The sequence below is a fragment of the Mus caroli genome, chromosome 8 (genome assembly GCF_900094665.2).
Source record: "Mus caroli chromosome 8, CAROLI_EIJ_v1.1, whole genome shotgun sequence".
Lineage (NCBI taxonomy): Eukaryota > Metazoa > Chordata > Mammalia > Rodentia > Muridae > Mus > Mus caroli.
The window spans coordinates 57,369,836-57,382,554 of NC_034577.1; the positions used below are offsets into that span (position 1 = coordinate 57,369,836).

At 43.1% G+C, this 12,719-nt stretch overlaps 1 protein-coding gene across 2 annotated transcripts in view; it reads right to left on the reverse strand.

Moving 5' to 3' along the window:
- Window positions 1-12,719, reverse strand: part of Klhl2 (kelch like family member 2) — a 106,378-nt gene that overhangs the window by 67,573 nt on the left and 26,086 nt on the right. For both annotated transcript variants that reach the window (XM_021169355.2, XM_021169354.2), the window contains exons 3-4: window positions 11,928-12,034; window positions 1,611-1,732 (exon numbers count right to left, since the gene is read on the reverse strand). In XM_021169355.2, the coding sequence (XP_021025014.1) occupies window positions 1,611-1,732; window positions 11,928-12,034 (229 nt within the window). The remainder of the gene's footprint in view (window positions 1-1,610; window positions 1,733-11,927; window positions 12,035-12,719) is intronic.

The window sequence follows — 12,719 nt, forward strand, 5'->3', positions numbered from 1 at the left end:
TCTTCTGGGTATATGCCCAGGAGAGGAATTGCTGGATCTTCTGGTAGTATTATGTAGTATTTTCTGAGGAACCTTCAGACTGACTTCCAGAGTGGTTGTACAAGCTTGCAATCCCACTAGCAATGGAGGAGTGTTCCTCTTTCTCCACGTCCTTGCCAGCATCTGCTATCACCTGAATTTTTGATCTTAGCCATTCTGACTAGAGTGAGGTGGAATTTCAAGGTTGTTTTGATTTGCATTTCCCTGATGATTAAGGATGTTGAACATTTTTTCAGGTGCTTCTCAACCATTCAGTATTCCTCAGTTGGGAATTCTTTATTTAGCTCTGTACCCTATTTTTTAAGGGGGTTATTTGATTTTCTGGAGTCCAGCTTCTTGAGTTCTTTGTATATATTGGATATTAGTTCCCTATCTGATTTAGGATTGGTAAAGATCCTTTCCCAATCTGTTGGTGGCCTTTTCGTCTTATTGATAGTCTTTTGCCTCACAGAAGCAAAGCTTGGTTCTTGACACCCGTGCTGAGTACCTCACGAGCACCTGGAAGTCCAGCTCCAGGGACCACAAGCACTGGAACATAAACTCGTGGCACAGACTCACACTAACAATGATGATAAATTAAATGTTTTATGAAAAGGCTTTAAGTTCTCTTTGTTTCCCTTAAAACACAGTAACCCTTCTGAAAGGACTATAAATAAATACCATCATTTAAATGTTGACAGGACATCACCACCCAGAATTAAAAGATGCATATATTCTTTGTTCAACCAATTCCACTTTCAGGAGTCCAGCCTGTACAACTCTTGCACACAAAGATTAAGATGCCCATTCACTGCAGCAATCCAGAAAATGGAGCATTATGCATGCCCAGTACCATATGAGACACCACACAAAAGAACAAGCCATTCTGTTCAGTGAGGAAAAAAAAAAAAAAGCAAAGTTTCCGAACAAATATAGAAAAAAAATACTCAAAATTTCAATTCTGTGCGAGCTCATTTACTTGAATCAATGAATGGGTGATGGACTAAAAGGACCTGTCTCAAACAACAGCAGCTATCCTTCTCAGGAAAGAGAAGATGGATGGGGGAGGGGAATCACAGAGAAGGGTCTGCACTAGTCTCTTTTCTGTTGCTGGGAGGAGACAGCATGAGCATGCCAACTGTTATAGAAGAGATCATTTAACTGGGGCTTGCGCACAGGTTCAGCAGTTTAGCCCATTATCTATCATCATGATGGGGATGATGTGAAGGCAGACACAGTGCTGGAGACGTAGCTGAGACCTACATCCTGATCCTCAGGCTGAGAGAATGCCAAGGATACACTTCCTCCAACAAGGCCACACCTCCTAACCCTTCTAATCTTTTCAAACAGTTCCACCCACCTGAGACCAAGCATTCATCTACATGAGCCTATGGGGAGGGACCATTCTCACTCAGCCAAGCAGAGGCTGGTTTAGGAAGAGACTTTCCTTTTTTTTTTGTTTGCCTGCAACATCCTTCTATGCCACCTAACACATTTAAACGTTTATTTAACAAGGGTCTATAAAACATTTGTTCTCTACAGAAAATAAGATGCTACATCAAGTCCGAGTGGCCTCAAGTGTGGGCCCTTACCTGCACGTTCTCCTCTGTGACCTGAATCTCTGCCGTGTAAACATAATCGACCAGCATCCTCAGGGTCCAGCCGTCCACCTCCTTTATTCGAACTCTCTTTGCTCTGCTCTCGCTCATCTCACCTGAAACACCGAAGAGTAAGGTGAAGTCACAACAGGAGGCTGCTGTCTCTGCCTCTGTGCTGGGATTAAAGGTGTATCTGGCTATGGTTTGATTTTTAACTTTTTTTCAATGACTTTGTGTGTGTGCGCGCGCGTGTGTGTGTGTGTGTGTGTGTGTGTGTGTGTGTGTCCAGAACACAGGTCCTTTAGAAGAATCGCATGCAACGCTTACTGCTCTGCCATCTCTCCAGCCCCCCTTCGTAGATTTAATCATATCTGTAAGAGTAACAATGCCATCACCATTAGCTGATGGCAAGGACCACGTGTTGAAAGGACTTATATACTTAGCATCATTCCTGCAAAGAGCAAACAGTCACCTGCACAGGGCCTGGCCAGACTCGAGCGCTCTGGCTCTTAGTGAGAAGTCACAATTCTCACGGAGAAACACAGTAAAAAGCTAAGTGCACAAACTGCTGAGGTTAATCAATGGCAGAGGGTGATTACAGAGATCATCTCTGTAAGCTCAGCTCTTACTTACCATCTGCAGTCTCCTAATTCTCAAGTCATTTCAACATTTCAGATAGTAAGAGGGGGCTAGAGGAATAGATCGGTTGTAGAGTGCTTCTCTGGCAAGTGTCCGACTCCAGCCTCAGCTTCCAGTATTGAAAGAGAGAGACTGGACTTACACACAGACACACACACACACACACACCTTCAGTTATAAACTAAAAGGCTACGCCCAGAAGGACCAACCCTAAGCAGAAAGGTTTCGTTCTAGAATTCACTAGGGTTTAGGGATAAACTCTGGAAAGCTTGGCAAGTTGTGCCATACTCTCTCCCCTTTACCCGAATCCTGCATCTCACCAAAGTAACAATGGAGCCCAGATTTCTGTCTCCGACATAGTATGGTTGTCCGATATGGTGTCTGTACCATAAACTATCAGAAGGCCTACAGGAATCCACAATTTCACAAGATCCCTTTGCAAAGAGAAGCCCTGAGTGGGGGTGGCGAGCCGGTGCTAATCACAGCAATGGACACATCACTGTGTGCTCCCCTGGAGGGGGCCTGACAAGAACTCACAAAGAAGCTGTTCTCCTCAGGGCTGAACTATGTCAAACTGTGCCCTGTCATTGCCCAAGGAGAAAACATCCATCTGCAGTACAAAAGAGGACAGTTTTCAAGAAGGAAGGAAGGGAATCCCATTGTTTCTGTGCTGCCACCTTTAAAAAGGATGGATGAATAGGGAAAATCAAGTCACCTGCATATACAGTACCTTCCCCTTTGCACCCCTCCTCTCCCTGCCTCATGCATCTCTGGGGTTGATACAATCTGAAGGCCTTTAAATTGCCAAAGTTAAGGCACTCATTCCTATAGCTTGTATGTGTGTGTGTGTGTGTGTGTGTATGCGTGTGCGTGTGTGTGTACGTGTGTGCGCGCGCGCACACGCACGTGTGGGGTGGGAGTGGGGGTGGGGGTGGGAGCAACCTCCAGCATCATCCCTAGGCATCTTATGAATGTCATCATCTTTTAAACAAAGCATGTTGTTGGCCTGCAGCTCACCCATTAGACTCTGCTGGGTGGCCAGTATGCACCAGGAATCCACCTGCCTATGTCTTTCCAGTATCGAGACTGTAAGCATGTGTCACCAAGTGAGGTGATTTTTTTATTCTTATTAATTCTTGGAGAATTTCATACATTGTATTTTATTTTTTATTAATTTATTTATTTTCTGAGTATTGATGTTTTGCCTGTACGCAAGCCTTTGCACCCAGTGCATGCCTGATAATACTGGAGGCCAGCCAGGCAGTTGAGTGTGAGCTACCATGTGGGTGCTGAGAATTGAACCAAGGTCCTCCAATACAGCCAGCTAACCACTGAACTGTCTCTCCAACCCACTGGATTATCTTCAGGCCCCTCTTCCCTCTAACTATTCCCAGATCTACCCTGACTACTCCCAACTGTCTTTTTTTTTTCTTTTTCTTTTTTTCTTAAATTTAATAACTCATGAATTCCAATTTGTACTATCCATAAACACACACTGGGGCATGATGGACCTATCAGGAGCCATGTCCATAAGAAAACTGACTGTCTCTCCCTCAGAATCCATTGACTGTCCACGGCTTCTCAGTTAGGGGTGAGGGTTCATGAAGCCCTTCCCATTTCATGATAGGACGCTGATACAAGTGACTACAGAATAGATATAAACAATGAGAACTGCAGGTGTTCTTGAGTGCATCAGCTCAGTTTTGCTCTGACCCTCCCAACCTCTTACTCTGACAGCCTACCCTTTGCTTTTTGACCTGGGTAATGGGGCAAGCACTTTACCAACTAAGAAATCTTCCCATTGCCCCTCCAAATTAGATTTTAAATAAACACCTTACCTTGCTTCATCCACAGTGCCCCTAGAATTTGCAAAGTCCTTCAGAGCTTGGGGCAATATAGTATACCTAGTTCCCAGATTTCAACATGAGTTGGTGTAGACAAAGCCTTAGGTAAAACCAAGTCTCTTAATTTATGTATATGACTAGGGAAAAAAATAGTCCTGCGTCAGGCAGTTTTATAAAGAGGCACTCTGCTAAATCATATCTTTTCCTTATATGTCATTTTTAAAAGATTATCTCTCCAGAAAATTCATCTACTTCCAACAAAGTCAACCTCAATTATATACTCCTCTTAAAATGACTTGATCTTTATTTCTTCATCTTAACTTACAAAAAAAGTAGCAAAACCAAAAGCTTGCTACCAAATGCATTAACAGATTAAGAATTCCAACCATCAAAGCACAGGGAAGGAGAAGCAAGAGCTATTTATAGCCAATCCTAGGTGTTCCACGGTATCTTAGTTACTGCCCTTTGCTATATTTATAGAGCATATGGTTAAACAGTATGGCTTTCTGAGATTTGTATTTGACAATGGATTTTTAAAAGCTATCACATGCAGCCAAGATGGCTCATTGGTGAAACTGCTTGCAATGATCTGAGGTGCATACCCAGGAACTACATGGTTCCTGACCTCACACACACAGCTTGACACACTTGTGTCTATACTAATGTACTCTCAGGCCAAATACATTTATTGCTCTTACAGAGACCTGCCTTCAGTTCCTAGCTCTTACATGGTAGCTCACAACCATCTGTAACTCTGGCTCCGAAGAATCCAGCATCCCCTTTTGGTCTCCTCCAGCACCAGGCATGCACGTGATATATATACAGATGTGTGGGCAAGTACTCACTCAGAAAACAAATAGATCTTCACGGGCAGGAGCGCTATCTAATGATCCTGTGCCTCTTCCTATAGCACCTAGAACTTTCCACACTCTCAATGAACCAAGTTACATAAGATTAACTGGATTAAAATCTCCACACAGATGCCATGCTAACGCCCTGAGGAGTGGTCACCTTGTACTGTTCTCTTCCTTGTCCACCAATCCATCATTCACAAAAGCCTGCAGAATGAACTAAGGCCTGATTACAATTCAACCTCCCACTCTCATCACTGTCTGACTATCTTTGGGAGACCTATGGAGCAATCCCACCGTGTTTTTTCCCAATTGAATATGCATGTGTCTGTTATTGGTATGTGCACACATAGAGGATTTTGGATTCCCTAGAGCTGGAGTTATGGGTAGTTGAGTGTCACCAAACCTAGACACTGAGAATCAAACTCAACAATCCTTCAATGCCTATTCTTTCTCAGGTGCTAACTTGACACACTGGATGACTATGGTCTAAATTGGTCCGCTGCTCCTTGACCAAGTATACAAACTTTTCCATAGCCTGCCTCTAATTCACTGCCTAATCTCATATATGCTCCCTCTCACTCCCAGATATAAAATACACCAGTAGGAAACACTTTGTAGTTTTCCACACAGACTGAACTATCTCTTACCTTGCTACCTGAGCTGAACTTTGTCCTATACTAGACACCTTATCTCTACTCCCCAGGCCAATCTCCACACACTCTTCAGGATTCTTCTAGAACCGCTCCAGGATGCATTATCTGCTGGTGGACAGGAGCTGGACAGGGCTCTCACCCTCATGTATGTTCACTCTGTCATAATCAACTCTCTCCCTACTTCTTCTGGGGTTCCTAATGGCACAGGTGACAGCTTTCTTAATCCTACACCCCACAATTCCTGATAGAAACCCAACACTGGTTGCATGAATTAATAACTAAATGAAAAATAAAAATCATGACGGCTTAAAAGGAATCATCTTTTTTACTTAGCATAATAGCGTTATATTTATCTAGATCATGGATGCTATTAAGGATTTCAGTCAACCGACACTTAGTGAGCATACACTCCACACTGCAAGCTGAGCTACGTAAATTCACAGCAAATAGCACATCATCTACTTTAAAATAAATAAATAAATAAATTAAGTCATCCAAGTCTTAAAAGATCAAAGATGTACCTATGGCTAAAAACGTCCCCATCGAGATCTTTCAACCAGGACTCCTGAGGCCCTGCACCAACTGGCAACTTCATTTATCCATTCTGAATGAGATAAGTTAAAAGTAAATGGGGGCTCAGAAGTTAAGAGCACCTAACTAGTTTTACAAAATGACTTAGGATTCAGTTCCCAGCACCCACACTGGCAGCTTACAACTGTCCATAACTCAGTTTTGGGGGACTGAATGCCCCGAAAACCCACACATAGATACATATGTACACAAAACTAAAATGAAAATAAACCTACATGTGGGAAACTAACTTTCCTGGATGTGTTAGCTACCTCCCTTCATCAAAACCTCTCATTATAACAAATGGAGACCATCCCAGAAAACCACAACAGGGCACAATGCAGAGCTCAATGAATCATGAGGGGTCCAGGCCCCGCAGATCCATGCACATCACAGCTCCTGCATCTATGGCTCAGAGAACACCACAGGAGAGCTAGAATACCAAGAGATGTGAAAAAGTCTCTCTTAGAAATGGCTGCACAAATAATGCCAGAACAGTGTAAATATCAATGAACACGTTAGTATGGAAGGGAAATTTCTGTAGGGTCCCATCCCTAGACAAAGAACTAAAGGCAACCAGTGACTACTGAGAGAAGGAGAGTTAGCCTCTCCCAGGAATGAGCCCCCTTTTCTGTCATCCAATGCAGTGGCCAACCCTGATACCTGGGAGGGGGTGGGAGGAGGAAAAGGAGGGGAGAAAGTGTGATGTAACTCTATTTCAATAAAAACATATTTTAAGAAATAAGCAAAAGAAAAACCTAAAAAGAAAAAGGTGAACAAGTTTAAACTCTATATAACCTAGTCCATTTAAAAAGCCCATTATCCTAAGTTCTGTTTTACTTATAATCGAGGGATACTTAAAAAAAAAAAAAAAACTTAACACCAAACCCTTGATTACACAGAGAACCTAAGAAATCAAAGACAGAAAACAAATTACTTACAGGCTGAAAAATCATATTTAATTAATTTTGTCCCGTGGCTTTTCAAGTTGTACTTGTCACTGACAATACTCATCATGGACGACTGTTGCTCGTTAGTTTGGGCTATTTGTTGATGGTGTGAGGCAAAGAGTGAGAGGAAGCAGGTTCCTAACGCAGCTCTCCAGGGGCAGCTCAGCTGTGCCTGGTACCTCCTTCTTACTACTTGGCCCAGCTCATTTTCTATTACTGGAAGCCTGGGGCCTCCTAACTCAGGCCTACTGCCTGCAGCATCCCATTTCACTTTCTTCACAGCAACCGTGAATGGCTAGTGCTCCTCTCTAGCCCCTTCCGAACCTAGCCTCCTTTCCCCATCGGAAGAACAAGAGCTCGCTCGTCAGCCTTGTCACTGCCTTGATCCTCAAAGCCTATCACGTCCAACAAACGGAAGATGCTCAGTTTCTTGATGCAAGAAAGCAGGAACTCTAGACAAATAGAGCTGTGAATATAATTTCCAACATTTACATTCTTTAATCCATCAACTAATAATCTGTTGGATTTTTTATTTTTGCTACTTTTTTTTTTTTTTTTTTTTGGTTTTTCGAGACAGGGTTTCTCTGTATAGCCCTGGCTGTCCTGGAACTCACTCTGTAGACCAGGCTGGCCTCGAACTCAGAAATCCGCCTGCCTCTGCCTCCCCAGTGCTAGGATTAAAGGCGTGTGCCACCACACCCAGTGCTACTTTATATTTGCTATGGCATAGAAAGTTATCAAAAAGTATTTACTCCCAAAAAGTACATAGTACTCAGTACTTCTGGCTAGTGTTTAAGAATTTAACCTGTGGGGCTGGAGGGATGGCTCACTGGATAGGTACACTTGCTGTTTTCCAGAGGGCTTGAGTGCAAGTCTTAGAACCCGGCTTATAATTGCCTGTGTCTAACAGCTCTCACCTCTGACCTCCATGGGTAGCATCACTCATGTGCAAATACACACACACACACATAATTAAAAAACAAAAATAAAACTTAAAAAGAATTTTAACCGATACCACCAAATAAAACTAAATGAGTTTTTTAAGTAAAAGTGTTTTAAAGATTACGTTCTTAGCAAACAGTCTAAAATCACAGGAACCCAATTTGCTATGTTCTTTCTCAAGTCATAGTTAACCACCTGCCCTGGCTCTAAATAGTCCCAGATTTCACAAGATGGAAACCTGCAACTACAACATGGAATTATTTATCACCTCTTTCTCTATTCAATACTTGAAACTACATGGAGTAACAGAATTCTTTTTTACATCATAAAATTTGAATGGATTTTTCACCTACAGTTTATGGGATATTAAAATAAGGGGCTGGGCTGGAGAATGGGCTGGGTGGTTAAAAGTGCTCACTGCTCCTGCACAGGACCAAATGCAGGTTCTAGGACCCGTGTCAGGTGGTTCACATCCATCTGTAACTCCAGGAGATGGAACCTGCTCTTTGGGCTCTGCCAGTTCCTATACACATACCATGTACAGAAACTCACACAGGCTCACACACATAAATAAAATCAAAACTAAATATATATAACTTTATCCCCTCAAGCAGAACCTTACTATGGTGGCAGTGCTATCTCAAACTCCTAGGCACAGGCTTCATGTAGCTGGGACTAATGGACCATTCCACTGTGCACAGCTGGTAAAGCTAAGTTGTAACAACTACATTTTTGTTACTCTGTGGAAAATAAAAAATGTTGCAAAGAAAATATCTATGAATCCTGGGCTACAGGATGTGTTCAAAGCCAGATTGTGCTATATGAGACAAAGTCTCCAAAGAAAGGCAAGGATGAGAGAGGAGAGAAAAGGGGAGTGGGGGAGGGGGACAGGGAAGAGAAAGGAGGAGGAAGGGGAGGAGAGAGGAACCGGGCTATGGAAGTAGAAAGGGAGTTAGTACAGAAGGCATGTGGAGTCAGGAGGAGGGGAGATAAGATATGCATCAAAGAGTGCATATGGTCATGTATGTCACCTGTATATGTGAAATGTCTCAATGAGACAAGTTATTTTATAAAATTAATACATACTAAGAGGCTTTTAAGGAAAAAGAAAACTGTAGCTGTCTAGCCTAAGATTTGCTCAATGTCCTATTCTTATACAATATAAACAAAATTTGGGTTGAGATGGCCATGATACTTGCTGCCAGCACTAACTGAGCAGTTTCTCTTGGTTTTTAGTTTATCTTTAACTTTTCAAAAATTATCTTTGAGAATTTCATACACAAGTACTGTATTTGCATCATTTCCCCTCCTACTCCAAACTCTCCATTCTCCTGTCCCTCCATTCCTTCGCAAATTCAGACCACTTCTTCAATTACTGCAAACAAACTCACACACACACACACACACACACACACACACACACACACAGGCACAGAGGCACTCATGCTCACTCGAAACTTTTGTTCTTTAAAAACAAGATGCCCTGTATCCCAGGCTGGCCTGAAATTCACTAAGTACCTCTACCTTCCAGTTGCTGGGATTACAGGTGTGCATCACCACACCCAACTAGACTGAGCATTTTCTTCGAATGGCCAAGAGGAGTGCTAAGAAATTCACATACATGACGTTATCCAATCTTTACAAAAATCCAGAATGTGAGCAATAGTGTCATTTTATGTTACCTGCTTTCCATATGGTGGAAGTGAAGCCCAGATTATTACAGTCAGCGTCCAAAGACCCAGTAGTTCCCTTGAGGTTGTGCTCTTTCCTAGAGCATCTCCAGACCAACAGTCCAGAGGAGAACTCTCATAAGCCAAGGCGGTCTCCAGAAAAGCATCCAAGATAAGAAGTATGATAGCTCACGGAAATGTGGCCACCCTCACTTGCTGTCCGTGACTGACACATCTCCCCTAGCTTCCCTGACCTGGCTCAACCCCTTTGCTGACCTCCCTCCATTCCTGATGACTAAACACTGCACAGAACGAGCAAAGCAACAAACTCCAGTCTCTTCCTCTTGCAGGGATGTTTTCCCTGGCCCCACTCCCCTTACATGACCCAGGTCCACCGGGCTAGACCCTCTGCATTCATAGGAAAGGTTGGACCCCCTCCTTTCAATGAAGCCCTGCCAACTGGCTCACTGTGTGGTCCCAGGTTTCTACACCCTCATTTAAAATTAGATGCCTCTCATCTCCTCAGCCACACAATGAACCACTGAAGCAGGAAGTGGACTTATACCTTTCGTATCTTCCTTCACGGACTGGTAATATGTTAGGCACAGGAAGAGTCTGCCAACTGTCACCAGCATTTTTTCCCCCAGACTCTACATTAGCCCTGACTATCCTAGAATTTACCATGTCAACCAGGCTAGCCTCCAACTCACAGAAATAACCCCCTGCCTCTGCTTGCTGGGATTAAAGGCACATGCCACCATGCCTAGCTACAACTGTCTCTGTTTATCTTCTGGCATGCCTACCACATACTTTGTATTTGCTGCAGCAAGAGATGAAGACTAAACTCACTGATCACATGATGAACCATTTCCTTGTGCAACAGTGCAGCTAGTGGTCCCTTCTCAGTTGTACTTGTGGCAGCTTCCGTGACTCAAAGTCAACCACAGTCCCAGCATGTTAAATGGCAAGTTCTAGAAATAACGCTCCTAAGTGTTAAACTGGACCCTGCTCTCAGAGACATCCTGCTTTTGCCACACCTGGGGCACGAAGCATCTCTCTGCTCAGCTTAGCTACACGGTAGGTACATGCTACCCGTCAGTCACTAGTAGCTAGCTGGAGTATCAACCGACAGTCGCGGTATTGCCAAGGGTATGCCCATGTGATCCTTATTTTATTGAATAATACCTCCTCCTAACCACAAAACTAATGACACTGGCTATTTTACCATAGCATATTTTTTATGATCCCAATTTACTCTTAGACAAGGCTGCTCCTCTTAGCCTAATTTATAAGTTAAACTGTATAGGGACATATGTGTATATAAAAATATTCAGTTTATATAGATAGGGTTTGGACCTATCCACAATTTTGGGTGTCATTGTAAGAGGACTATTTGTGTCTTCCCCTTCCGTCCCCTACCTTACCCTACCCTTCTCTCTTCTCCTTTCCTCTCTTCTCTTTATCCTTCTGGCCATGCTGAGGACTGAACCCAGGGCCTGAGCACACTAGATATGCACTGCACCACTGCCCCCCCCAAGTTGTTTTTTGTATTTTTTTTTTTGAGACTTCAGGCATCATTGACATATGTTAGTTCTTTTTCCAAAAGTGCTAAGAGCACGCCACACACGTTCATGCATTCCAAAGTAAAACCTAAGCTTATGGATGGCTACATCAGCCTTCTTCTCAGATTTCCAAAATAAATCATCTAAGACAATGCGTTAGTTTACTATAAACACTGGAAAGGGCAAATGGGAAAACCCACTTGGAGAAAAATATAAAACAGCAAAAGATGCCTTTCCTTCTGCATACACAAAAACAAACCAATACTAATTTAAGAGCCCAAAATGCTGCAAACTGAGGGGACATATGGGAATGTGCCCCGCAGTAGCAAGGCTGAGCTGACACCAAGGTCACAGTGTGCAACACGTTTATGGAGGACAACCAAGCAAGGTATAGGTGTGCGGATGCTGGGGAACAGTTGACAGACTCTGGCCTGGTTCACATGGCAAGGTCTAGGATAGGCAGGCCTAAAGTAGAGACTCTGGGGAAAATGCAGGGGGATAGGGGACCAACTCTTGAGGCTCTCCCTTTATAGTTCTTCACTTCATAAAACCAAAACGCTGACAACAAAGGTTACCACGGAAGGGTCTCAGGTCTGAATAAACCTTCGAAGCGGAGATCTCTCCTACCTGTAAACATGGCGTGGAAGTATGGACTGCAGGCCGCCAGCACCACGCGATGAGCGGGGATCTCCATGTCTTCTGCCACAATCGTGACGTCACACAGCAGATTTTGACTGTTCCCAGGGAGAAAAGGAAAATGTAAATGCCTCCAATAATAACCGTACTCAATGGTCTATGCAAAACTGTTGCAGTAAAAACCCAATTTTTTTTTGTTTGTTGGTTTGTTTTGGAAGTCTTGTCTTCTTTAAGGAAATCCCTTCCCTTCTAACGTGATGCCTAAACATAAGGACACATAAAACTATAAGCTAAATAAAGACCTGGCCTTGTCACAGAAATCTAGCCACACTTGATCACTGGCCTCTTGCCCTACAGGTAGTCAGGGAGGCAGACTAGCAATGACTCCCAAAAGGAGACAGCTCAGGAAGTCCAGCGCCAGCAGAAACGCACACAGTAGTACGAAGTGATGATGCAGACAGGCAAACTGAGCCAAAATTAACCCTCCTGCCAAATTAGAAAAGATATTCAAAATGTCCCTGGGACCCAACACAAAGATAACATTATATTCAATAGCACGAGCTGCTTATAAAACATTTGGTCTTGAAAACCATAACCTAGAGCACTTTACCAACATAAAATGTATTATTCCTTGAGGCCGAACTACCAGTAACAAAACTTAAAAACAACTTGTAACCTTACAGCAAATGTTCTTCCAGCTACAATTATCCTTATAATTCTAAAACACCCACTTTAGTTCCCTTTAGCATGTGTGGTGAGCACTATTTAGGTGCTTACATGATA